The sequence below is a fragment of the Eriocheir sinensis genome, unplaced genomic scaffold, assembly GCF_024679095.1.
Source record: "Eriocheir sinensis breed Jianghai 21 unplaced genomic scaffold, ASM2467909v1 Scaffold596, whole genome shotgun sequence".
NCBI classification, from domain to species: domain Eukaryota; kingdom Metazoa; phylum Arthropoda; class Malacostraca; order Decapoda; family Varunidae; genus Eriocheir; species Eriocheir sinensis.
In genome coordinates, this window is record NW_026111938.1 from 196,211 (window position 1) to 223,674 (window position 27,464).

Below are 27,464 nucleotides of genomic sequence, written 5' to 3' on the forward strand. Positions count from 1 at the left end.
GAAAGGCGACACCGTTTCATCACCCCATTTACGAACTCCTTTAAATACTCCTAAAGTACTAGAATTTTAAGTCAAGTGTCACTAATACAAACAGTGTGTCGTCTACCCTGTGTGACCCGGGATTGCGGGTTACAACATTTTTCTTCACTAAATTGGAGTAGCCACTTTTTGTTCCACTCCTGAGGCTTGGTGATGTCTTCTGGTAGGAAATCCGCATCCAAGGGGTTAAGATTGAGGACGTGGTACAGACGGCCAGCAGAGAGGGAGGAAATGAACCAAAGGTGGCATCCACAAACATGAATGGGTTAACAATGGCACTGGCAGAAGTAAATGACTACCGGGGGGAGAACGAACCGGACATAATGGGAATAGTTGAAACAAAGTTGGGCGATGCTGTCGTGTCCCTAGACATTGGTGGAGGAAAGTACAATGTGTGGAGAAAAGACAGACGGGAAATGCAGGGAGGGGGAGTGATGATGTTGGTTAAGAAGGACCTGGGAGTTGACAGCGTAAACTATGGCAAGGGATATGCTGAAATGACGAAAGTTGGAGTACACCGGGAAGGAAGCAGAAACAGAGACTTTGGTGTGGTGTGTGTTCCACCAAAAACGAGATCTTGGGGTAATGAAAAATATGAGAGAATGATGAAAGACACAAGTGAGGGTATGGAGGAAATGATGAGTGGAAGTGACAACCTAACCTTGATGGGGGACTTCAACTGCAAAGAGGTGTGTTGGGAGGAGTGGACGTCAGAGGGCGGTTAGGGTCATGGGGATATATACGCTGCTGAGGATGGCAATAAACAAAACTCTTACACAATGAATCAAGGAGAACACAAGGTTTCAGGAGAGTGATGAACCCGCAATGATTTACAAAGGAGTCTGAAATAGTAGATAAAGTGTCGTACAAAACACCTCTTGGACGAAGTGATCACATGGTACTTAAGTTTATGATGAATGAAAGAAGAGAAGTGAGGAGAGGAGAAGACCACAAAACTGGGAGATACAATTACAGCAAGGTGAACTTTGCACAGTTGAGAAAGCACTTGAAGAAGCGGACTGGAGTAAGTTCTATGGAGCGGAAACAGTGGATATGAAGCGGCTGACCTAACTCGAGACTTGCAATAAGGGAGTAAGGCAATACTTGTCAAAAATGGGGAAGAGGGAAGTTAGAAATAAAATTTGGTTCAGTAGAAGATGTGAAAGTGAAAGTGAAGCAAAGTGAGAAAGAGACGTAGCATGGAACAGGTGGAGAAAAGGAAAAGACAGAACCTTTGACTGAAGTACAAACAAGTATGGAGTATGCATCTCACGTGTAGGGGTGCTCCACTCACACAGCTCTCCTGGACAGAGTAGAGTCTAAGGCTCTTCGTCTCATCAGCTCTCCTCCTCTTACTGACAGCCTTCTACCTCATAAATTCCGCAGCCGTGTTGCTTCTCTTTCTATCTTCTATCGCTATTTTCATACTGACTGCTCTTCTGAACTTGCTAACTGCATGCCTTCCCCCCTCCGGCGGCCCTGCTGCACACGACTTTCTACTCATGCTCATCCCTATACTATCCAAACCCCTTATGCAAGAGTTAACCAGCATCTCCATTCTTTCATCCCCTTCACTGGTAAACTCTGGAACAGCCTTCCTTCGTCTGTATTTCCTCCTGCCTATGAGTTGACCTCTTTCAAGAAGAGCGTATCAAGACACCTCTCCACCCGAAATTGACCTCTCTTTTGGCTACTCTTTACTTTTTTGTTTTGTGGGAGCGGCGAGTAGCAGGCTTTTTTTTGTACTCTTTTTGTTGCCCTTGAGCCGTATCCTTTGATGTAAAAAAAGAAAAAAAAAAGTGAAATGAATGAAGAGAGGAACAGAGAAACTACTTGAGAAATGTAGGCTACTAGAAAATTTTAAAGCACAGCTGAAATTATTTTATAGATATGTCAATAGCAAGCTGAATAACAAAGAAGAAATAAATGAACTTAAGGTGGACGGTGAAAAGTACGAGGATGCTGCAGCAATGGTGGAAGTTATGATTTTTAAGTTTTTATCTTATTTATTTATCTTTTTTTACGTTTTCACCTATGGCGCCGGTAGGCTTTCTTGGTGGGGCCTGATGGTCGGCCCCAGCCCATTGTGGCGCAGGCAAGTGTTTATAGTGGTGCCATCTCGCATTGGTTCATGTTGCCCCCCTGAGCTCACCGTTGATCCTAGAATCTAGAGTCTGGGTGAATTTTTTTTTTTTCAGGCAGTGTTTACAAGGGAGAGTGACTTTAATGGACAAGATGGAAGAGAAGAAAGTATGGAGTACCTGGAAGGAAGTCAAGTTTCAGTACAAGAGGTAGAAGGATTAATGGAAGGTCTGGACGTAAGGAAGGCACTAGGACCGGATGGTGTGTCAGGCTCGGTCTTAAAGGAGTGCAGTAAGGAATTAGCTGATAAGATCCAATGTGTCATAGTCAGCTCTCTAGCAGAAGGTAAGCTGCCCAGCAGACTGGAAATGAGCAGACATTATTCCAATTCACAAAGGAGGATGCCGGGAAGACTCTGGGAACTACAGGCCGGTCTCTTTGACAAGTGTGGTAGTGAAGATCTGTGAAAGGTTGATTAAAGATAAATGGATGAATTATCTGGAGAGACAACAGATTGACGGACAAACAGTATGGCTTTGGAGAAGGAAAATCTTGTACAACGAACTTGATGTGCTACGTAGCCGCCACTACCCTCTCGCCTCACCTGCACGACCACGGTATAGTTGTCTTGCGTGAACTTGGGTGCATTGTCGTTGACGTTGCCCACCTGGATCACGACCTGAGCCATGGCAGTGTTGCTGGGTGTGCCCAAGTCCCTGGCACTCAGCGTCAACTGGTACTTTGCGACCTGAGGAGGTGACGAAAAAGAAGAAGAGGAGGAGGAGGAGGAGGAGGAGGAGGAATAAGATGAAGAAATGAAAAGAAGAAAGAAGGGAGAAGGAAAGAGAAAAGGAAAGAAGAAAAGGAAAATAAAAAAGGAAAAAGAATAAGGGGAGAAGAAGGGAAATAAAAGACAAAGAAGAAAGAAAGAGGAAGAATGATGAAGCAGGAAGAAACAAAAATAATAATGACAAGAAGGGAAAGAAGAAGAAGAAGAAGAAGAAGAAGAAGAAGAAGAAGAAGAAGAAAAAAGTTCAAAATCCAATGAAATCAGCTTTGTATGATAATTTAGGAACTGTCTCGACATGCTTGATGTAAATTTCCAACAACACATAGGATTTGATATCACAATTATTTTCTTACTGGAAATATATGTAACCCAAGGCCAGTAAAAACGAAAAGCAAAAGGGAGCTGCCATTAAGCTGCTAAGGGCATAACATCAACGCCACCGTCTGCTGCTTTCTTTCGAACGCCACTCCTGCCACCGCCTCCTCCTTTCCCTTACACGATCCTCCGCCACCGCATCTTCCTTCCCAGCGCACGCCACCCCCGTCGCTGCCTCCTCCTTCCCTAGCAAGGTCATACGCCACCGCCTCTTCTTTTCCCTCGCACGCCATCCCCGCCACCGCCTCTTCCTTTCACTCCCACGCCACCCCCACCGCTGCCTCCTCCTTTCCCTCGCACGATCCTCCGCCACCGCCCCCTCCTTTCCCTCGCACGCCACCCCCGCCGCTGCCTCCTTCTTTCCCTCGCACGCCACCACCACCACCGCCAGTTCCTTTCACTCGCACGCCACCTCCGCTGCCTCCTCCTTTCCTCGCACGCCACCCACGCAGCCGCCTCCTAATGTCCCTCGCACGCCACCCCCGCCACCGCCTCCTCCTGTCTCTCGCACGCCACCCCCGCCAACGCCTCCTCCTGTCCCTCGCACGCCAACCCCGCCACCGACTCCTCCTGTCCCTCGCACGCCATCCCCCCCGCTACCGCCACCTCCCGTCCCTCGCACGCCAACCCCGCCACCGACTCCTCCTTTCCCTCGCAAGCCACCATCGCTACCGCCTCCTCCTGTCCCTCGCACGCCACCCACGCCACCGCCTCCTCCTGTCCCCCGCACTCCATCCCCGCCGCCACCTTCTGCTGTCTACTGCACGCCAACCTCGCCACCGCCTCCTCCTGTCCCTCGAACGCAAACATCGCCACCGCCTCCTGCTGTCCCTCGAACGTCAACCTCTCCACCGCCTCCTCCTGTCCCTCGAACGCCAAACTCGCCACCGTCTCCTCCTATCTATCAAACGCCGTCCCCGCCACAGCCCCCTACTGTCCCTCGCACTCCACCCCCGCCACCGCTTCCTCCTGTCCCTCTAACGTAAACCCCGCCACAACCTCCTACTTTCCCTCGAACGTCAACCCCGCTACAGCCTCCTTCAGTCATTCGTACGCCACCCCCGCCACCGCCTCCTCCTGTCCCTCGCCCGCCGCACCGGTCACCGCCTCCTCCTGTCCTTCGTACGCCATCCCCGTCACCGCTTCTTCCTGTTTCTCGGACGGCAAACCCGCCACCGCCTCCTCCAGTACATTCCACGCCACCTTCGCCGCCGCCTCCTCCTTTCCCTAGAACGACACCGCCGCCGCCGCCTCATCGTTTCACTCCCACGACACCCCCGCCGCCGCCTCCTCCTTTCCTTCGACGAAAAAGCTTTACAATCAGATATAGATCGACTTGCACGTTGGGCCAATCAATGGCAAATGAAATTTAACGTTGAGAAATGTAAAGTGTTTGTTGTAACCCGCAATCCCGGGTCACACAGGGGAGACGACACACTGTTTGTACTAGTGACACTTGACTTAAAATTCTGGTACTTTAGGAGTATTTAAAGGAGTTCGTAAATGGGGTGATGAAACGGTGTCGCCTTTCTTATATGTATTTTATTCTACCTTAATACTACTTAATATTACAAAGGGTAAAAATATTGTTTAAACCAGCGACTGGCTTACGAGACTCAATGAGTCTTCAGGTTTTCTTTCACTATTGGTTACTGACGTTAGCAATGGTATAATATTGAGTAAAAACTCACACAATAAAGTATCATAGAAATATAATCCTAAGTAAAACTAAGATAATAGAACACAATAGATATGTTAGATACGCTTTCCTCTATGGGACCACATTACTCCATACTCACAGTAGCAAAGATGAAGGTTTTGCCCATGTTGTCTAGGGAAGGACAACTGGGTGATAGCACACGAACAGAGTGCTGGCTGATCTGATCTATAGCCTGAATAAATGCTTCTTATATAGGCATGACATACATACAGACATCACGAGGCGTGTGAGTCATACATCAAACTCACACCGAGCTCATACAATAATCTACCTAACCGACATGTGTAATAAGGTCGATTTTAATCCTTAGTGTAGCTGTCACGCGGTGACGCAGCTTTGTTTTCATAACATTTTGTTCCGCGGTTGATCGTGTTTTGGCCGCGGTTGATTGTGTTTTGGGCGCGGTTGATTGTGTTTTGGCTTAGAGAGATAAGCGGGTGCGTTAATGGGCTATTGCAATTGTGTATAGGTTGGTAAATGAACAGTGTGTGTGGGGACAATCATGTCTTGGAGTCCGTGTTGTGTTTTAGCGGTCGATACCGCTGTTGTCATCGGAAAATATTGCCGGAGAAGATGATGATGACACGAGTGGTGTCGCGGCTCGCGGGGCACCACATACCCCCCCCGTTAAAATCACGCCACGTCCTCGTGGCACGAAGCGTTCCGCCCGGCGGACGACCATGGAGGGCCAAGACGGGGATGGCGGGATCGTGGGGGAGGAGGCCTGCGAGAGACGGGACCTGAAGAGACAGAAGAAGGCCACCCCACCAAGGGAGGAAGGGGTCGAAGGCGAGGACCGGAGAGACGGATTCCTGGAGCGCGTGAAGTGCTGGAGGGAGGTCCAGCGGGGGGGCCAGAGACGACCCGGGCGACGGCGGCGGGGAGGGGTCGGGGCCCGGGGGAGTCCTGGCCAGGAGCGATGAGACCACGTCGTCCGATGTGGAAGGGGCGCGATGAACCGTCAGCGGGGCGTCACCGTCCATAGTAGCAGAGGCAGGAGGCTGAAGGCGTCGGAGGGGCACTACAGCCCATACCGAGGCTGAGGAGACCCGTCCGTTGATGGTCTGCTTGTAATTGGAGACCGGGCTGTCCGGGCAGACCATGGTGACCACCTGGGGGGTTTCGGTAGCGTAGACCCAGCCCGCAGGAGACGGGAAGAAGACCGGGGGGATGACTCTGAGGAGAGACTTAGAACACAGCGAGAGGGCGTCTGGGCGATCGAGAAAGAGAGCGATCTCGCAGCGCCGGATAGAAGTCGAGTAGACAGGGGCGACAAGGGGACATACATAGAGCAGGTGGTGTTTAGTACAGCGGTCCAAGGAGTCTAAGAGCATATAGTGAGTGCGGTCTTCAGAAACCGCAAGGTAAGTGGAAAGCGTGTCGGTGTGCAGAAAATATGGCGTGCCATCAAGATGAAAAGGCAACGCGTCCATTTTAAACACATCGAACACGTCAGAGGATCCCTTTCATGGGGATTTACAAGTAGAAGTGAAGGGTTCCTGAGGAAAGCGTACCTTTAGAAATAACCCTAGACACATCTCTATACAATGCTAAATATTCATGTGCTGCAGGAAAAGTAAGCCTGGGTAATGGGTGACGCATTGCTGAGCACACGAAATAGTACATCATTTGGAAGGAGGAGAGAAACTTGCGTTTGGGACAGCTGCTGAAGGCCAAGCTTGAGATTCAGAGTATCATGATTTAGGTCACTAAGTGCCAACTGAATGAGAAGGATAGTCTCCAAAATACGCATTTCCCCTTCAATTTGCAAGGTTTTTAGTGAGAACTGACGGATAATAGCTGAGGCCAAAGCCGAGGCGGACTCTAGACGGGAGATGGCAGAATGAACATGACGGAGGTCCCGAACTGTGGCGTTGAGGACTTCCTGATGGAGGTTAAGTTGACGTCTCTCTTCTGTGGACAGAGTGTAGAGCTGGGAGAGCTTCCCGTGTATCACATCTATTTGGGCCTGAGTGGCCGTACCGAAAAGGAGGTTTGCTACCGAGCCAAGGAAATCCACGGCCCCTCGCTTCTGGCGAGTCCGAAATGGGCTTCCATCACTACCACTCATAGCCGACAGAAAGCTGTTAAGATCTTTGAATAACTTCGCAAACTCAATGTGAAAAGAGTCCAGAGTGCGCCCGAGTAGACCAACAGTAGGGAACGATTGATTCATATGGTCAATCGACCATGAAACATCCGCTGTTAGATTTGCCACGTTGATGAGAGGACGTTGGATGTCGTCCGTCTTGATGACGACGGGGACAACATAGTACCGTCCTGTCAACAGCATCTTAAAGACTGGGGAGAAGACGAGGCCGGGACGAATGGGTTGCTCCAGGAGGGATCAAGGAAGACAAGGAGAGGGCAACACCCAGGATCTGTAATTATAGGGGGCATCAGTTCGTTGGTCGTTGGCGATACTCAAGAGGGCGTTCCATCACATTGGGGAGAGAAGGGGGTACCGTATTGGAGCGTAATGAGCGACTGACACAGGGCTCTGAAGGAGCTGAGGAACCAATGAGGGACCTCTGAAGCATCTGAGGAGACAGGAGCCGGTGAGGAGAGCTCGGAAGGAGCTGGAAGGGACAATGGCAGCGGCTCCTCGGGGAATAAGTCATGGGGAGTGGGTCCACTTCTACTACTTGATCAGGGAGAGGGTATGCACGCCTGACATTAGGAGAGTCATGGAAGCCAAGAGAGTCCTCGTGAACGACCTGAACATTATTTGTGTGAACTGTCTTGATCTTACCACCTCTAACATGACGCAGTCGTAAGACTACAGGGCTTATTTTTCTAGCACCCTAAAGGTCCATTGAACAAGGGCTGGAGCTTCTTTGGTTCGCCCTTTGTACATACATGCCTTAAGTAGACCCGATCTCCTACTACCACCTGTTTGGGTTTGGATTTCCTAAACATTCTTTCTGACTCCTGCCATCCTATATCTATATTGGTCTGACATAGTTTATAGGTCCGCTGCGCGACACTAGAAGTAAATGCTTTATAGCTGTCAACATCATAACAAGGTTGGAGTTTATTCTCAAGCACTTCAAAAGGAACATGTGGGTCCAGAGAGAAAATCAAGAAAAATGGTGAATCTTTCAGAACACGATGGTAGGCAGTGTTGTAGGCGTGTGTTGCAACCGGAAGCATTTGGTCCCAGATACCGCGATTGTCCTCGCACAAAGTTCTCAAGATATTTATTAAGGTGCCGTTAGGCCTTTCTATCACACCGTTTGCAGACGGGTGATAAGGAGTTGTCCTTAGATGATCAATCTGTAACAACTGAGTCAACTCTCGTAAGAGAGTGTTGACGAACTCCTTTCCTTGATCCGTGACTAGAATCGGCGGGCTGCTGTACACAGACTAAGTTCTTGTAGAACGCAGCTGCCACTTACTTTGCTGCCTTCGTACGAAGGGGGGTTGCTACCAAGAAGCGTGACAGGACGTCTATCACTGTCAGTACATACCTATAGCCTTCGTCTGAAACAGACAAAGGTCCGACAATATCCATATGGACTCTGTCAAACGGTTGGCCAACCTCTGGATACCTCATAAGTGGAGCTGGCGGGATCCTCTTCTTAAACCGACAACAGACAGGACAAGATCTGACATCGTGCTCCACGTCCGCCTTCACTCCCGGCCAGTACGCAAACTTGCGACAGCGTGCCAACGTAACCTTAGTGCCTCCATGCCCTGCAGGTAGCATGGTATGCGCCAGCTAACGCGTTAGGAATGTAGCTTGGTGGAACGATAACCAGTCTTTTCTGCGTGTTGTATTCATCGCAAACATCGCGGTAGAGAATGCCGTTCTCTACACACACTTCACTAAGAGGCAGTTTTTTTAAGTGCCTCTTAGCTGCATTTAACGTTACATTGCTCCTCTCTGCAACCTTTCTCTCATCTCTCTCATGTACGTTACCACCGGTGGTTTGTTCAAAAGCATGCTTCAATTATCTCAGTTCAGGATCGCGATCCTGGTGCTCCATGAGTCCAGCAAGACTCCAATGGAGAAACTTATCCTGTTTGTCATGTCCCTCCGGAGAGGCGACAGACGTGTCCTGTCCACCCGTAAGGGTGACAGACCTCATTCGAGCATCAATTAGCCTTCTATCACGTCACTCTCCTGATTCCTAATCCTTGACAAAAAATCTGCTACCATGTTGCTGGAGCCTGGGAGATAATCAATACTAAAGTCAAATTCTCCTAGAAGTGTCTGCCAGCGTGCAATCCTGCTGCTAGGTACTGTGCTTTTTAACAGCCAAGTCAGTGGTCTATGGTCCGACAGGATGTGTATCCTATAACCCAAGATAAGGGGTCGATTAGTACTGAGGCCATAGATGACTGCTAAAGCTTCTCTCTCTACCGCTGAGTAGTTAGGTTCTGCTCCATTCAGGGTTCTACTAAAATATGCTATGGGACGTAAACTACCATTTTCATCCTTATGTTGCAACACACCACCTATTGCCTTATCTGACGCATCATTGGTGAGATTGAAGGGCTTCCGGAAATCCGGAAAGGCTAAAACAATGTCAGTCGTTAGACTGTTCTTTAGTGTGCTAAATGCATGCAATGCCTCTTCATTCCACTCCAGATGTGTCTTATCATTCTTGGTTACTTTCCTCCCTTTGAGTAAATTATTAAGTGGGGATGCTATCTTGGCAAAGTCTTTAACGAATTTCCTATAAAAGTTAACCAATCCCAGGAAACCTTGAAGTTCTTTGACTGTTTTCGGAGGAGTGAGTTGTTGCACCGCCTGTACCTTTGAGGGCTGAGGCTTCAAGCCAGAAGCACTAACAATGTGACCCAGATAATCTACTTGCTCTTTGAAAAATGAACACTTATCTAGTCTTAAGGACAGGTGAGCCCTCTGCAGTCTGTCCAAGACGGCATGGAGGTTCTTTAGGTGATGGTCCATGTCTTTCCCTTGTACTATCAAATCATCAAGGTATACATGTACAATTCTTCCTGTCAGACCTATGAGAACTTGATTCATGATCCGTTGATAGGCTGCAGGTGCTGTTTTTAATCCAAAGGGGACTGTAGTGAATTCATAGAGGCCATAAGGTGTCGTGAAGGCTGTCAAGTGTTTAGATTCCTCTGCCAATGGGACTTGGTGGTAGCCCTGGCGCAAATCAAGGGAGGTGAATACTTTACTTTCCCCTAACTGTTGCAAAATGAGGTTAATGTTAGGGAGGGGATGTTTGTCATCAATCAATTCATCGTTCAAAGCGCGGAAGTCGAGACAAAGTCTGACTCCACCATCCTTTTTAGGAACAGGGACTGTAGGGTGACGCACTAGGGCGTATAATACCCTGGGCCTCAAGGTCCTTGAGCTGAATCTCTATTTCTTTATGATATTTTACTGGTATTGGGTATGGCTTTTTATATATAGGCTTGTCATTTTTTAGCCTTAAAGTGTGAACATAATAGGGGGTAATAGTGAGTGGCTCGTTTTTTAGAGCAAACACATCAGGATACTTGCGGGTTAAGCCCTTCAGACAGCAATTTTCCCGTTGTGAGGGTAAAAATAGCTCGTCTATCAGCTTATCGAGTACCATCTGCTTACTTGACTGGGTGACAGGCGGCTTTGTAGCTGTTTTTGTGACAGCCGCTACACATTCATTAGTCGATGATTGATAGTATTCTGAGTGACAAGAATAAATGTGTCCCATCACTTCACCTGTTGGCATCTCAATAGTTTCTTCAGTTGGGTTAGCATAGGGAATGATGAATTTACCTTTGGTTTGTTTGACGTTAGGAGTTAAGGTTACTAACCCGGGAAATAAAAATGAAGAAGGGATATCATTGGACCTTGGGAGAAATAAGGCTTGCTGGGCTCTGCCAATCTCTGCCTCCAGAGTGACATACCCTGCCGTGCCTGGTAGCAAGGACGCCACGTTAATAGCGTATGCTTTCACTGGTACTTCCTCCATCTCGTCTAAAGTAGGTTTAAGGTCGGTTAGTCAATCTTCTGGGTACGGGCTCATATCGTCCGCAGCCAGGGAATGAACTTCCACTAGGTAGGCGCCCACCATTACACTAAACTGCCCAGGTATGGACAGCGGTGCAGCTACCACATTTTGTCTCCACATAAATTCTAGGCCCAACAAAACAAACACTATACCTTGTGATATTACTACAAACTTTTCTATAATTTCTCCGTGCCCAAAGTCTACTACTATTTCGGCTATTCCTTTATTAGGGATTGGAGTCCGATCTACCCCTTGTATGGAGAGAGGTTCTGTAACTATCATCTTCCCGCCTACCTTCCTAAATAAATCTTCTTCTATTAGGGACGCTCCTGCTCCTGTGTCTAGCATTGCGTAAACCATCTCCTTTGGTGCATTAGCGCCTACGCACAATCTCAACGTGAGGGCGTTGGTAGGGCCGTGGACTGCCGCAGCTACTCTGGGGTCGTTTTTTTTTTGTTCTTATCGTGGTCAGGGTTGACCCAGGAGCTACGGGGGGAGGGACCGGCCGTGTTCTCCGGGCGCCAGGCAGCGCAAGGCGAGACAGGCTGACGCCTGTTTCGAGTGGGCTGGTACTGAGGGTACCGAGAGCCCGTTGGTGGGTGGTAGGCACCCCTATACTGCCTTCCATATGTGCAATCGCGAGCCATGTGTCCTACATACCCACAAGCATAACATGTAGGTGGCGTGGGCGCGTTCCCATATGGGCGTGTAGGTGGCGCGGCGTGCCGTCCTCCCCTTTGGGGTATCGGGTAACGTGACTGGCCTGGAGAGCGTGGAGGACGGGCTTGTGAGACATGTTTGGGTCCGGATGCCTGGGTGGAACAGACGTTCAGCACTTTTATTTCTTTGGCGATATCGGCATCGGATAGCTTCGACTCTGGATAAGCTTTAATATACTCATACCCTTTCTTTAATACCTTCTGTGGGTCCCCCTTTTCTTCCTCCGTTAGGATGAGTAAGAGGGCCGGAGGGAAAGCCTCTCTGAGCCGTAAAGCGGTTATCTCAGTTAGCAAACTGGCATTGTCAGGCTTGAGAGCGATCAACTCGTCTCTCAATGTCTCCAGGCGGATGAGGAAGGTGCGGATGTTTTCTCCTGTCCGCGTTTTGCCTCTCCCAATTCTTTCTGGAGTACCGAAAAGGTCCTTACTGTGGGAAACACACGTAGGAAGTCTTCCTTTACTTTTTCTAAATCCTGTCCACATCTAGTGATACAACCGAGGAGATGATCGCGCGCTGCTCCCAGGGCATATTGTTTGGCTAACTCAATTTTTCCGGTAGTGTCCCAATTTGCCTGTGTCCGGCTTTCAATATCCTCTATCCATTTATTTGCTAGCTTATGGCATGGGAGGTTTGGTGCTTTGCTACTTTTTTCTTCTCCACCACAAAAATATAAGAGTCCCTGCACTCTACTAAAATCATTCAAGGTATGACGGCTAAGTAGCGTGACAAGATCATCATGGGCAAGGGTGATCGATTTTCCATCTCCTTTGGTGGGGGGAGGGTTCTTGCCTTCGTCTGGCATTTTTTAACTCTAAAGTCTTATTCCCGTAATTCCAAGAATAACTGTCTTCTCCCTCGCTTTCGGATGTGGACATACACCAGTACAATACCAATATAAACCAATATAAATCGCAAGTTTCACCACAAGTTTCACCACAAGTTTCACCACAAGTTTCACCACAAGTTTCACCACCCCACACCTGACACCAATGTTGTAACCCGCAATCCCGGGTCACATAGGGGAGACGACACACTGTTTGTACTAGTGACACTTGACTTAAAATTCTGGTACTTTAGGAGTATTTAAAGGAGTTCGTAAATGGGGTGATGAAACGGTGTCGCCTTTCTTATATGTATTTTATTCTACCTTAATACTACTTAATATTACAAAGGGTAAAAATATTGTTTAAACCAGCGACTGGCTTACGAGACTCAATGAGTCTTCAGGTTTTCTTTCACTATTGGTTACTGACGTTAGCAATGGTATAATATTGAGTAAAAACTCACACAATAAAGTATCATAGAAATATAATCCTAAGTAAAACTAAGATAATAGAACACAATAGATATGTTAGATACGCTTTCCTCTATGGTACCACATTACTCCATACTCACAGTAGCAAAGATGAAGATTTTGCCCATGTTGTCTAGGGAAGGACAACTGGGTGATAGCACACGAACAGAGTGCAGGCTGATCTGATCTATAGCCTGAATAAATGCTTCTTATATAGGCATGACATACATACAGACATCACGAGGGTAATACGTCAGGCGTGTGAGTCATACATCAAACTCACACTGAGCTCATACAATAATCTACCTAACCGACATGTGTAATAAGGTCGATTTTAATCCTTAGTGTAGCTGTCACGCGGTGACGCAGCTTTGTTTTCATAACATTTTGTTCCGCGGTTGATCGTGTTTTGGCCGCGGTTGATTGTGTTTTGGCCGCGGTTGATTGTGTTTTGGCTTAGAGAGATAAGCGGGTGCGTTAATGGGCAATTGCAATTGTGTATAGGTTGGTAAATGAACAGTGTGTGTGGGGACAATCATGTCTTGGAGTCCGTGTTGTGTTTTAGCGGTCGATACCGCTGTTGTCATCGGAAAATATTGCCGGAGAAGATGATGATGACACGAGTGGTGTCGCGGCTCGCGGGGCACCACATGTTGCACATCGGAAAAAATAACAATCGCGTTCGGTACGTAATGAATGGCCAACAACTTTCTGCAGTAAGTAAAGAAAAGGATCTTGGAATCACTATATCAAGCGATTTAAAGCCCGGTCAGCATTGTTCAGAGGTAGTTAAAACTGCAAATAATAAATCGGAAAAAGTAATATTAAAACTATAATTCGTTGGTTCGACCCCGTCTAGAGTACTGTGTACAGTTTTGGTCTCCCTACTACAGAAAAGACATAGAAAAGTTGGAACGGGTCCAACGAAGAGTAACAAAGATGATTCCTAGGTTGAGAAATTTGTCATATGAACAAAGGCTAAAAGAAGTAAATTTATTCAGCCTATCAAAACGAAGAATGCGAGGCGATCTAATAGAAGTGTTTGAAATGTTCAAAGGATTCAGTGATATTAATGCGGAAGATTACTTTACAATTGATCGATCAAATAGAACAAGAAGAAATCACAATTTGAAGATAAGTGGTAAAAGATTCTCGTCGCACGAAGCTAAACACTTCTTCTTCAATCGAGTTGTTAATGTTTGGAACTCTCTACCTTGTTATGTCGTTGATAGTACAACAGTTACGGCCTTCAAGAATAGATTAGACAAGTGTTTTGAATCCAACCAGCAACTAAGATATTACTCATTGTCGTAATAACGTTAAGTTCTTTCGAATACTGGTGTCCTTGTCCGCTTTTATCGCCCGGTTAGTGGTAGCAGTAATGGTAGTTCTTTCCTCTTTCCTTCATAAATTCCATGCAGTTTTTCCATGCTGCATGGTTCTTTTTCCTTTCCTGCCAGCTTTGGCTGGAGGGATGGGGGGGTGGGGAGGAGCCTTCGCCTTTGCTGTCCTTCATCTTCCACCTTTGATTAGATAGTTAGTGTAGCTTGTCACAAACAACCTCGTAAGGACCAGCAGGTCTGCTGTTGTTTGTTCTTCCTTTGTGTTCTTTGTGTCCTTTCCCTCGCACGACACCCCCGCTGCTGCCTCCTCGTTTCCCTCGCACGACACCCCCGCCACCGCCTCCTCCTTTCCCTCGCACGACACCCCCGCCGCCGCCTCCTCGTTTCCCTCGCACGACACCCCCGCCACCGCCTCCTCCTTTCCCTCGCACGACACCCCCGCCGCCGCCTCCTCGTTTCCCTCGCACGACACCCCGCCGTCGCCTCCTCCTTTCCCTCGCACGACACTCCCTGCCACCGCCTCCCAATTTCCCTCGCACGACACCCCGCCGCCGCCTCCTCGTTTCCCTCGCACGACACCCCGCCCACGCCTCCGCCGTTCCCACGCACGACACCCGCGCCGCCGCCTCCTCGTTTCCCTCGCGCGACACCCCTGCCGCCGCCTCCTCCTTTCCCTCGCACGACACCCCCGCCGCCGCCTCCTCCTTTCCCTCGCACGACACCCCAGCCGCCGCCTCCTCCATTCCTTCGCACGACACCCCCGCCGCCGTCTCCTCCTTTCCCTCGCACGACACCCCAGGCGCCGCCTCCTCGTTTCCCTCGCACGACACCCCCGCCGCCGCCTCCTCCTTTCCCTCGCACGACACCCCCGCCGCCGCCTCCTCGTTTCCCTCGCACGACACCCCCGCCGCCGCCTCCTCGTTTCCCTCGCACGACACCCCCGCCGCCGCCTCCTCCTTTCCCTCGCACGACACCCCCGCCGCCGCCTCCTCGTTTCCCTCGCACGACACCCCCGCCGCCGCCTCCTCGTTTTCCTCGCACGACACCCCCGCCACCGCCTCCTCCTTTCCCTCGCACGCCACCCCCGCCCCCGCCTCCTCCTGTCCCTCGCACGACAACCCCGCCTCCGCCTCCTCCTTTCCCTCGCACGACACACCCGACGCCGCCTCCTCCTTACCCTCGTACGACACCCCCGCCACCGCCTCCTCCTGTTCCTCGCACGACAACCCCGCCGCCGCCTCCTCGTTTCCCTCGCACGACACCCCCGCCGCCGCCTCCTCCTTCCTCGCACTACACCCGCCGCCGCTTCCTCGTTTCCCTCTGCACGATACCCCGCCACCGCCTCCTCCTTTCCCTCGCACGACACCCCCGTCACCGCCTCCTCCTGTCCCTCGCACGACACACCCGCCGCCGCCTCATCGTTTCACTCCCACGACACCCCCGTCGCCGCCTCCTCCTTTCCCTCGCACGACACCCCCGCCACCGCCACCTCGTTTCCGTCGCACGACACCCATGCCTCCTCCTTTCCCTCGAACGTTATCCCCGCCACCGCCTACTCCTTTCCCTCGCACGCCACCCCCGCCACCGCCTCCTACTGTCCCTCGAACGTCACCCCCGTAACCGCCTCCTCCTGTCCCTCGCACCTCAACCCTGCCATTGCATTCTCTTGTCCCTCGCAAGCCACCCCCGCCACCACAGCCTACTATCTATCGAACGCCGCCACCGCCTCCTACTGTTCCTCGCACGCGTCCCCAGCCACCGCCTCCTCCTGTCTCTCGCACGCCACACACGGCACCGCCTCCTCCTGTACCTTGCACGCCACCCAAGCCACCGCCTCCTCCTGTCCCTCACACACCACCCACGCCACCGCCTCCTCCTGTTCCTCGCACGCCACCCACGTCACCGCCTCCTCCTGTCTCTCGCACGCCACCTACGCAACTGCCTCCTCCTGTCCCTCGAACGAAACCCACGCCACCGCCTCCTACTCTCCCTCGCACGCCATCTTCGCCACCGCCTCCTCCTGTCCCTCGAATGTCACCCACGCCACCACATCTTCCTGTCCCTCGCACGCCACCCCCTACCACCTCCTCCTCCTGTCACGCCACCCCCGCCACTTACTCCTGTCCCCAAGCCATCCCCGCCACCTCCTCCTGTCCCTCGCACGCCAGCCTCCGCCACCACCTCCTACTGTCCCTCGAACGGCACCCCATCGCCTCCTCCTGTCCCTCGCACGCCACCCGGACATCGCCTCCTCCTATCTATCGAACGCCATCCCCGCCACCTTCCTGTCCCTTGCGCGCCACCCCCGCCACCGCCTCCTACTCTCTCTCTAACGCCAACCCAGCCACTGTCTCCTCCTGTCCCTCGAAAGTCAACCCCGCCACCACCTCCTCCAGTTATTCGCAAGCCACCACCGCCACCGCCTCCTACTGTCCCTCGAACGTCAACCCCGCTACAGCCTCATACTGTCCCATGCACGCCAACCCCACCACCGCTTCCTCCTCTCCCTCCCACGCCACCCACGCCAACGTATCCTACTGTCCCTCGAACGCCACCCCCGCCATTGCCTCCTCCTGCCCCTCGCACGTCAACCCAGCCACCGTCTCCTCCTGTCCCGCCCACGCCACCCCCGCAACTGCCTCGTCCTGGCACTCGCACTCCACCCCCGACACTGCCTCCTACTGTCCCTCGCACGGCACCCCCGCCACCGCTTCCTGTCCCTCACGCCACCCCATCGCCACCTCCTCCTGTCCCTCGCACGGCACCCCGCCACCGCTTCCTCCTGTCTCTCGCAGGCCACCCTGCCACCTCTTCCTGTCCCTCGCACGCCACCCCGCCACCTCTTCCTGTCCTCGCACGCCACCCACGCCACCTCTTCCTGTCGCTCGCACGCCACCCACGCCACCTCTTCCTGTCCTCGCACGCCACCCACGCCACCGCCTCCTGTCCCTCGCTCGCCACCCCCATCGCCACCTCTTAATGTCCCTCGCACGCCACCCACGCCACCTCTTCCTGTCCCTCGCACGCCACCCCCACCGCCACCTCTTCCTGTCCCTCGCACGCCACCCCCATCGCCACCTCTTCCTGTCCCAAGCACGCAACCCCCATCGCCATATCCTCCTGTCCCTCCCACGCCACCCCCATCGCCACCTCTTCCTGTCCCTCGAACGCCACCCCAATCGCCAACTCTACCTGTCCCTCACGCCACACCCATCATACCTCTTCCCACCTCCCTCACACGCCACCCCCATCGCCACCTGTCCCTCGCACGCCACCCCACCGCCTCTTCCTGTCCCTCGCACGCCACCCCATCGCCACTTCTTCTGTCCCCTCGCACGCCACCCCATCGCCACCTCTTCTGTCCCTCGCATGTCACCCCATCGCCACCTCTTCTATTGTCCCTCGCACGCCACCCCCATACCGCCACCTCTTCCTGTCCTCCTTGCGCCACCCCATCGCCACCTCTTCTGTCCCTCGCACGCCACCCACGCCATCGCCACCTCTTCCTGTCCCTCGCACGCCACCCCCATCGCCACCTCTTCCTGTCCCTCGCACGCCACCCCCATCGCTACCTCTTCCTGTCCCTCCTTGCCACCCCCCATCGCCACCTCTTCCTGTCCCTCACATGCGCCACCCCACCTCCACCTCTTCCTGTCCTCGCACGCCACCCCCATCGCCACCTCTTCCTGTCCCTCGCACGCCACCCCCATCGCCACCTCTTCCTGTCCCTCGCACGCCACCCCCATCGCCACCTCTTCCTGTCCATCGCACGCCACCTCCATCGCCATATCCTCCTGTCCCTCGCACGCCAAAACCATCGCTACCTCTTCCTGTCCATCGCACGCCAAAACCATCGCCATATCCTCCTGTCCCTCGCACGCCAAAACAATCGCTACCTCTTCCTGTCCCTCGCACGCCAAAACCATCGCTACCTCTTCCTGTCCCTCGCACGCCACCCCCATCGCCACCTCTTCCTGTCCCTCGCACGCCACCCCCATCGCTACCTCTTCCTGTCCCTCGCACGCCACCCCCATCGCCACCTCTTCCTGTCCCTCGCACGCCACCCCATCGCCATATCCTTCTGTCCCTCGCACGCCACCCCCATCGCCACCTCTTCCTGTCCCTCGCACGCCACACCCATCGCCACCTCTTCCTGTCCCTCGCACGACACCCCCATCGCCATATCCTTCTGTCCCTCGCACGCCACCCCCATCGCCACCTCTTCCTGTCCCTCGCACGACAACCCCATCGCCATATCCTTCTGTCCCTCGCACGACACCCCCATCGCCACCTCTTCCTGTCCCTCGGACGCCACCCCCATCGCCAGATCCTCCTGTCCCTCGCACGCCACCCCCATCGCCACCTCTTCCTGTCCCTCGCACGCCACCCCCATCGCCGGATCCGCCTGTCCCTCGCACGCCACCCCATCGCCACCTCTTCCGGTCCCTCGCACGCCACCCCATCGCCATATCCTTCTGTCCCTCGCACGCCACCCCCATCGCCACCTCTTCCTGTCCCTCGCACGCCACCCCATCGCCATATCCTTCTGTCCCTCGCACGCCACCAACATCGCCACCTCTTCCTGTCCCTCGCACGCCACCCCATCGCCACCTCCTGTCCCTCTTGCCACCCCCATCGCCACCTCTTCCTGTCCCTCGCACGCCACCCCCATCGCCACCTCCTCCTGTCCCTCGCACGCCACCCCCATCGCCACCTCTTCCTGTCCCTCGCACGCTACCCACATCGCCACCTCTTCCGGTCCCTCGCACGCCACCCCCATCGCCACCTCTTCCTGTCCCTCGCACCAAACCCCCGCAGCCGCCTCTTCCTGTCCCTCGCACCAAACCCCCGCAGCCGCCTCTTCCTGTCCCTCGCACTCCACCTCAATCGCCACCTCTTCCTGTCCCTCGCACGCCACCCCCATCGCCAGATCCTCCTGTCCCTCGCACGCCACCCCCATCGCCACCTCTTCCTGTCCTTCGCACGCCAACCCCGCCATCGCCTCCTGTCCCTCTGTCCCTCGCACCCCATCGCCACCTTCCTTCCTGTCCCTCGCACGCCACCCCATCGCCACCTCTTCCTGTCCCTCGCACGCCACCCCATCGCCACCTCTTCCTGTCCCTCACTTGCCACCCCCATCGCCACCTCCTCCTGTCCCTCACGCCACCCCATCGCCTCCTTTCTGTCCGCACTTTTGCCACCCCATCGCCACCTCTTCCTGTCCTCGCACGCCACCCCATCGCCACCTCTTCCCTGTCCCTCGCACGCCACCCCATCGCCACCTCTTCTGTCCCTCGCACGCCACCCCCATCGCCACCTCTTCCCTGTCCCTCTTTCCACCCCATCGCCACCTCTTCCTGTCCGCCGCACGCCACCCCAATCGCCACCTCTTCCTGTCCCTCGCACGCCACACCCATCGCCACCTCTTCCTGTCCCTCGCACGCCACCCCCATCGCCACCTCTTCCTGTCCCTCGCACGCCACTCCCCTCGCCACCTCTTCCTGTCCTTCGCACGCCACCCCCATCGCCACCTCTTCCTGTCCCTCGCACACCACCCCCATCGCCACCTCTTCCTGTCCCTCGCACGCCACCCCCATCGCCATATCCTCCTGTTCCTCGGACGCCACCCCATCGCCACCTCTTCCTGTCCCTCACACGCCACCCCATCGCCAATCCTCCTGTCCCTCGCACGCCACCCATCGCCACCTTCTTCCTGTCCCTCGCACGCCACCCCCATCGCCACCTCTTCCTGTCCCTCGAACGCCACCCCATCGCCACCTCTGTCCCTCGCACGCCACCCCATCGCCACCTCTTCCTGTCCCTCGCACGCCACCCCCACCGCTTCCTCCTGTCCCTCGCGCCACCCCCATCGCCACCTCTTCCTGTCCCTCGCACGCCACCCCACCGCCTCTTCCTGTCCCTCACGCACGCCACCCCATCATACCTCTTCTGTCCCTCACGCCACCCCATCGCCATATCCTCTGTCCCTCGCGCCACCCCCATCACATCCTCCTGTCCCTCGCACGCCACCTCCCGCCACCCCCCTCGCCCGCTCCTCCTGTCCCTCGCACGCCACCCCCATCGCCACCTCTTCCTGTCCCTCGCACGCCACCCACATCGCCAGATCCTCCTGTCCCTCGCACGCCACCCCCCTCGCCCCCTCGTCCTGTCCCTCGCACGCCACCCCATCGCCATATCCTCCTGTCCCTCGCACGCCACCCCCATCGCCACCTCTTCCTGTCCCTCGCACGCCACCCCCATCGCCACCGCGTCCTGTCCCGCGCACGCCACCCCCTTGGCCACCTCCTCCTGTCCCTCGCACGCCACCCCATCGCCACCTCTTCCTGTCCCTCGCACGCCACCCCCATCGCCCTCCTCCTGTCCCTCGCACGCCACCCCATCGCCACCTCTTCCTGTCCCTCGCACCCCACCCATCTCCTTCTGTCCCTCACGCTTCCCCCATCGCCACCCTCTTCCTGTCCCTCGCACGCCACCCCCATCGCCTCCTCTGTCCCTCGCACGCCACCCCCATCGCCAAATCCTCCTGTCCCTCGCACCCCACCCCCATCGCCACCTCTTCCTGTCCCTCTTGCACGCCACCCCATCCACCTCCTCCTGTCCCTCGCACCCCCCCACCTCCTCCTGTCCCTCGCACGCCACCCCATCGCCACCTCTTCCTGTCCCTCACGCCACCCCATCGCCACCTCCTTCCTGTCCCTCACCACCCCATCGCCACCTCTACGCCACCCTCTTCCTGTCCCTCGCACGCCACCCCCATCGCCACCTCTTCCTGTCCCTGCACGCCATCCCCATCGCCACCTCCTCCTGTCCCTCGCACGCCACCCCATCGCCACCTCTTCCTGTCCCTCGCACGCCACCCCCATCGCCTCTTCCCCTGTCCCTCGCACGCCACCCCATCGCCACCTCTTCCTGTCCTCGCACGCCACCCCCATCGCCACCTCTTCCTGTCCCTTGCACGCCACCCCCATCGCCACCTCTTCCTGTCCCTCGCACGACAACCCCCATGCCACCTCATCCTGTCCTCGCACGCCACCCCATCGCCATATCCTCCTGTCCCTCGCACGCCACCCCCATCGCCACCTCTTCCTGTCCCTCGCACGCCACCCCCGCCACCGCCTTCTCCTGTCCCTCACACGCCACCCACACCCCCGCCACATCCTGTACCGCGCACGCCACACCCCTCGCCACCTCCTCCTGTCCCTCGCACGCCATTACCATCGCCTCTTCCTGTCCCTCGCACGCCCCATCGCCACCTCTTCCTGTCCCTCGCACGCCACCCCCGCCACCTCCTCCTGTCCCTCGCACGCCACCCCCGCCACCCCCTCCTGTCCCTCACGCCACCCCCCACCGCCTTCTCCTGTCCCTCACACGCCACCCCCACCACCGCCTCCTCCTGTCCCTCGCACGCCATCCCCGCCACCGCCTCCTCCTGTCCCTCACACGCCACCCCCACCACCGCCTCCTCATGTACCTCACACGCCTCCCCCGCCTCCTCCTCCTCCTTTCCCTCACACGCCGCCACCGCCTCCTCCTGTCCCTCACACGCCACCCCCGCCACCGCCTCCTCCTGTCCCTCACACGCCACCCCGCCACCACCTCCTCCTGTCCCTCGCGCCACCCCGCCACCGCGTCCTACTTTCCATCGCACGCCACCCGACCCACCGCCTCCTCCTGTCCCTCGCACGCCACCACCGCCACCGCTTCCTCCTGTCCCTCCACGCCTCCCCGCCACCGCCTCCTCCTGTCCCTCACACGCCACCCGCCACCGCCTCCTCCTGTCCCTCACCGCCTCGCCACCGCCTCCTCCTGTCCCTCACACGCCACCCCCGCCACCGCCTCCTCCTGTCCCTCGCACGCCACACCCGCCACCGCCTCCTCCTGTCCCTCACACGCCACCCCCCCCACCGCCTCCTCATGTAACTCGCACGCCACCACCGCCACCGCCTCCTGTCCCTCACGCCACCCCGCCACCGCCTCCTCCTGTCCCACACACGCCTCCCCCGCCTACGCCTCCTCCTGTCCCTCACACGCCATCCCACCACCGCCTCCTCCTGTCCCTCACCGCCACCCCGCCGCCTCTTCCTTTCCCTCACGACACCCCCGCCACCGCCTCCTCCTGTCACTCGCACGCCACCCCGGCACCGCCTCCTCCTGTCCCTCACCCCCCACCGCCTCCTCCTGTCTCTCGCACGCCACCAACGCCAACGCCTCCTCCTGTCCCTCGCACGCCATCCCCGCCACTGCCTCCTCCTCTCCCTGCACGCCACCCCAGACACCGCCTCCTCCTGTCCCTCATCGGAACCCCCCACCGCCTCCTCCTGTCCCTCACACGCCACCCCACCACATCCTCCTGTCCCTCGCTCGCCACCCCAGCCACAGCCTCCTCCTGTCCCTCGCACGCCACCCTCGCCACCGCCTCCTCCTGTCACCCGGACGCCATCCCACCGCCTCCTCCTGTCCCTCGCACGCCAACCGCTCCACCGCCTCCTCCTGTCCCTCGCACGCCACCCCCGCCACCATCCTCCTGTCCCTCACATCCCCGCCACCGCCTCCCTGTCCCTCGCGTCACCCCCGCCACCGCCTCCTACTGTCCCTCGCACGCCACCCCCGCCACCGCCTCCTCCTGTCCCTCGCACGCCACCCCCGCCACAGCCTCCTACTGTCCCTCGCACGCCACACCCGCCACCGCCTCATCCTGTCCCTCCGACGCCACCCCCGCCACCGCCTTCCTACTGTCCCTCTTCACCAACGCCACCTCCTCCTCCTGTCCCTCGCACGCCAACTCGCCCACCGCCTCCTCCTGTACCTCGCACGCCAACCGACCACCGCCTCCTCCTGTCCCTCGCACGCCAACTCGCCCACCGCCTCCTCCTGTACCTCGCACGCCAACTCGCCCACCGCTTCCTCCTGTACCTCGCACGCCACCCCGCCACCGCCTCCTGGCCCTCGCACGCCACCCCGCCACCGCCTCCTGTCCCTCGCACGCCAACCCCGCCACCGTCTCTTCCTGTCCCTCCTACGCCACATCCGCCACCGCCTCCTACTGTCCCTCGCACGCACCCCCGCCACCGCCTCCTACTGTCACTCCCACGCCACCTTCGCCACCGCTTCCTCCTGTCCCTCCTACGCCACCCCCGCCACCGCATCCCTGTCCTCAGACACCCCCCGCCACCGCCTACTGTCCCTCGAACGCCACCCCCGCCACCGCCTCCTACTGTCCCTCCCACGCCACCCCCGCCACCGCCTCCTACTGTCCCTCGCACGCCACCCCCGCCACCGCCTCCTCCTGTCCCTCGCACGCCACCCCCGACAACGCCTCTTCCTGTCCCTCACGCCAACCCACCAAACCTCCTCACGCCACCCCAACGCCTCCTTCTGTCCCTCGCAAGCCACCCCCGCCAACGCCTCCTCCTGTCCCTCGCACGCCTCCCACGCCACCGCCTCCTGTCCCTCACGCCACCCCGCCACCCCCTCCTCCTGTCACTCGCACGCCAACCCGCCACCGCCTCCTGTCCCTCGCACGCCACCGCCGCAGCCGCCTCTTCTGTCCCTCGCACGCCAACCCCGCCACCGCCTCCTTCTGTCCCTCGCACGCAACCCCCGCCACCGCCTCCTCCTGTAACACGCACGCCATCCCCGCCGCAGCCTCCTGCTGTCCCTCGCACGCAAACCTCTCCATCGCCTCCTCCTGTCCCTCGAGCGCCAACCTCGCCACCGCCTCCTCCTGTCCCTCGAACGTAAACCTCGCGACCACCTCCTCCTGTCCCTCGAGCGCCAACCTCGCCACCGCCTCCTCCTGTCCCTCGAACGTTAACCCCGCTACAGCCTCATACTGTCCCTCGCACGCCACCCCGCCACGGCTTCCTCCTGTCCCTCCCACGCCACCCCCGCCACCGCCTCCTATTATCCCTCGCACGCCACCCCCACCACCGCCTATTCCTTCCCCTCCCACGCCACCCCCGCCATCGCCTCCTATTGTCCATCGCACGCCATCCCCGCCACCTCCTCCTCCTATCCCTCGCACGCCACCCCCGCCACCGCCTCCTCCTTCCCTTCGCACGCCATCCCCGCCAACTCCTCCTCCTATCCCTCGCACGCCACCCCCGCCACCGCCTCCTCCTGTCTCTCGCACGCCATCTACGCCACCGCCTCCTCCTGTCCCCCGAACGCCACCCACGCCACCGCCTCCTCCTGTCCCTCGCACACGATCCACGCCACGGCCTCCTCCTGTCCCTCGAATGTCACCCACGCCACCACATCCTCCTGTCCCTCGCACGCCACCCCCGCCACCACCTCCTTCTGTCCCCCGCCACCGCCTCCTCATGTAACACGCACGCCATCCCCGCCGCCGCCTCCTGCTGTCCCTCGAACACCAACCTCGCCACCGCCTCCTCCTGTCCCTCGAACGTAAACCTCGCGACCACCTCCTCCTGTCCCTCGAACGCCACCCTCGCCACCGCCTTCTCCTGTCCCTCGAACGTTAACCCCGCTACAGCCTCATACTGTCCCTCACACGCGACCCCCGCCACCGCTTCCTCCTGTCCCTCCGACGCCTCCCACGCCACCGCCTCCTACTGTCCCTCGAACGCCACCCCCGCCACCGCCTCCTCCTGCCCCTCGCACGCCAACCCGGCCACCGCATCCTCCTGTCCCTCCCACGCCACCCCCCCTAATGACTCTTCCAGTCCCTCGCACTCCAACCCCGTCACTGCCTCTTCCTGTCCCTCGCACACCAACCCCGCCACCGCCTCTTCCTGTCCCTCCCACGCCACCCCCGCCAGCGCCTCCTATTGTCCCTAGCACGGCACCCCCACCACCGCTTCCTCCTGTCCCTCGCACGCCACCCCCGCCACCGCCCCTTCTTGTCCCTCCCACGCCAGCCCCGCTTTCGCCTCCTACTGTCCCTCGCACGCCACCCCCGGCACCGCCTCCTTCTGTCCCTTGCACTCCACCCCCGCATCCTCCTCTGTCCCTTGCGCCACCCCGCATCCGCTTCCTCCTGTCCCTCGCACACCAACCCCGCCACCGCCTCTTCCTTTCCCTCGCACGCCACCCCCGCCACAGTCTCCTCCTGTCCCTCGCACCCCACTCCCGACAACGCCTCTTCCTGTCCCTCCACCACACACACGCCATGGGATCCTCATGTCTCTCGAACGCCATCCCCGCAGACGGCTCCTCCTGTCCCTCGCACGCAAACCCTGCCTCCGACTCCTCCTGACTCTCTCACTCCACCCCCGCCTCTGCGTCCCCCTGTTTTTCGAAAGCCACCCACGCGGCCGCCTCCTCCTGTCCCTCGCACGCTAACCCCGCCACCGCCTTCTGTTGTCCTTCGCATGCCACCACCGCCGCCGCCTCCAGTCTCTCGCACGCCGACCGCATCACCGCCTCCTTCAGTCATTCGTACGCCACCCCAGCCACTGCCTCCTCCTTTCACTTACACGACGCGCCGGCCACCGCTTCCTCCTGTCCTTCGCACGCCAACCCCGCCGCCGCACGGCAAACCTGCCACCGCCTCCTCCTGTCCATTGCACGACACCTTCGCCGCCGCCTCCTCTTTTCCCTCGCATGACACCCCCGCCGCCGCCTCCTCCTTTCCCTCGCACGACACCCCCGCCGCCGCCTCCTCCTTTCCCTCGCACGACACCCCTGCCGCCGCCTCTTCCTTTCCCTCGCACGACACCCACGCCGCCGGCTCCTCCTTTCCCTCGCATGCCACCCATTCCACCGCCTACTCCTTTCCCTCGAACGTTATCCCCGCCACCGCCTCCTACTGTCCCTCGAACGTCACCCCCGTAGCCGCCTACTCCTGTCCCTCGCACGCCAGCCCTGCCATTGCATCATCCTTTCCCTCGCACGCCACCCCCGCAACCTCCTCCTTCTATCTATCGAACGTCGCCACCGCCTCTTACTGTCCCTCGCACGCCACCCCCGCGACCGCCTCCTCCTATCTATCGAACGCCATCCCCGCCACCGCCTCCTACCGTCCCTCGCACGCCACCCCCGCAACCTCCTCCTCCTATCTATCGAACGTCGCCACCGCCTCCTACTGTCCCTCGTACGCCACCCCCGCGACCGCCTCCTCCTATCTATCGAACGCCATCCCCGCCACCGCCTCGTACTGTCCCTCGCACGCAACCCAAGCCACCGCCTCCTCTTGTCCCTCGCACGCCACCCAAGCCACCGCCTCCTCATGTCCATCGCACGACACCCAAGTCACCGCCTCCTCCTTTCTCTCGCACGCCACCTACGCCACCGAATCCTCCTGTCCCTCGAACGCCATCCACGCCACCGCCTCCTCCTGTCCCTCGAACGCCACCCACACCACCGCCTCCTCGTTTCCCTTGCAAGCAATCCCCGCCGCCGCCTCCTCTTCTCCCTCGCACGCCAACCTCTCCATAGCCTCCTCCTGTCCCTCGAACGCCAACCTAGCCACCGCCTCCTCCTGTCCCTCGAACGCCAACCTCGCCACCGCCTCCTCCTGTCCCTCGAACGCTAACCTCGCCACCACCTCCCCCTGTCACTCGCACGCCAATCAGGACACCGCCTCCTTCTATCTATCGAACGCCATCCCCGCCACCGCCTCCTAATGTCCCTCGCACGCCACCCCCGCCACCGCATCCTCCTGTCCATCTAACGCCAACCCCGCAACTGCCTCCTACTGTCCCTCGAAAGTCACCCGCGCCACCGCCTCCTTCTGTCATTCGCACGCCACCCCTGCCACCGACTCCTCCTGATTCTCGCACTACACCTCCGCCACCCAAGCGGCGGCGCCTCCTCCTGTTCATCGCACGCTAACCCCGCCATCGCCTCATATGGTTCCACGCACGCCACCCCCGCCACCGCCTCCTCCTGTCCTTCGTACGCCAGCCCCGCCACCGCCTTCTATTGTCCTTCGCATGCCACCACCGCCGCCGCCTCCTCCTGTCTCTCGCACGCCGACCGCACCACCGCCTCCTTCAGTCATTCGTACGCCACCCCAGCCACTGCCTCCTCCTTTCCCTTGCACGACGCGCCGGCCACCGCCTCCTCCTGTCCTTCGTACGCAACCCCCGTCATCGCTTCTTCCTGTTTCTCAGACGGAAAACCCGCCACCGCCTCCTCCAGT

At 57.5% G+C, this 27,464-nt stretch overlaps 1 protein-coding gene across 1 annotated transcript in view; it reads right to left on the reverse strand.

Annotated features, from left to right (window-relative positions):
• The window catches only part of LOC126993281 (fat-like cadherin-related tumor suppressor homolog), a 69,378-nt gene that overhangs the window by 17,225 nt on the left and 24,689 nt on the right, over positions 1-27,464 (reverse strand). Inside the window, 2 exon segments of the mRNA XM_050852240.1 lie at positions 2,726-2,869; positions 6,107-6,182. Of these exon segments, the coding sequence (XP_050708197.1) occupies positions 2,726-2,869; positions 6,107-6,182 (220 nt within the window).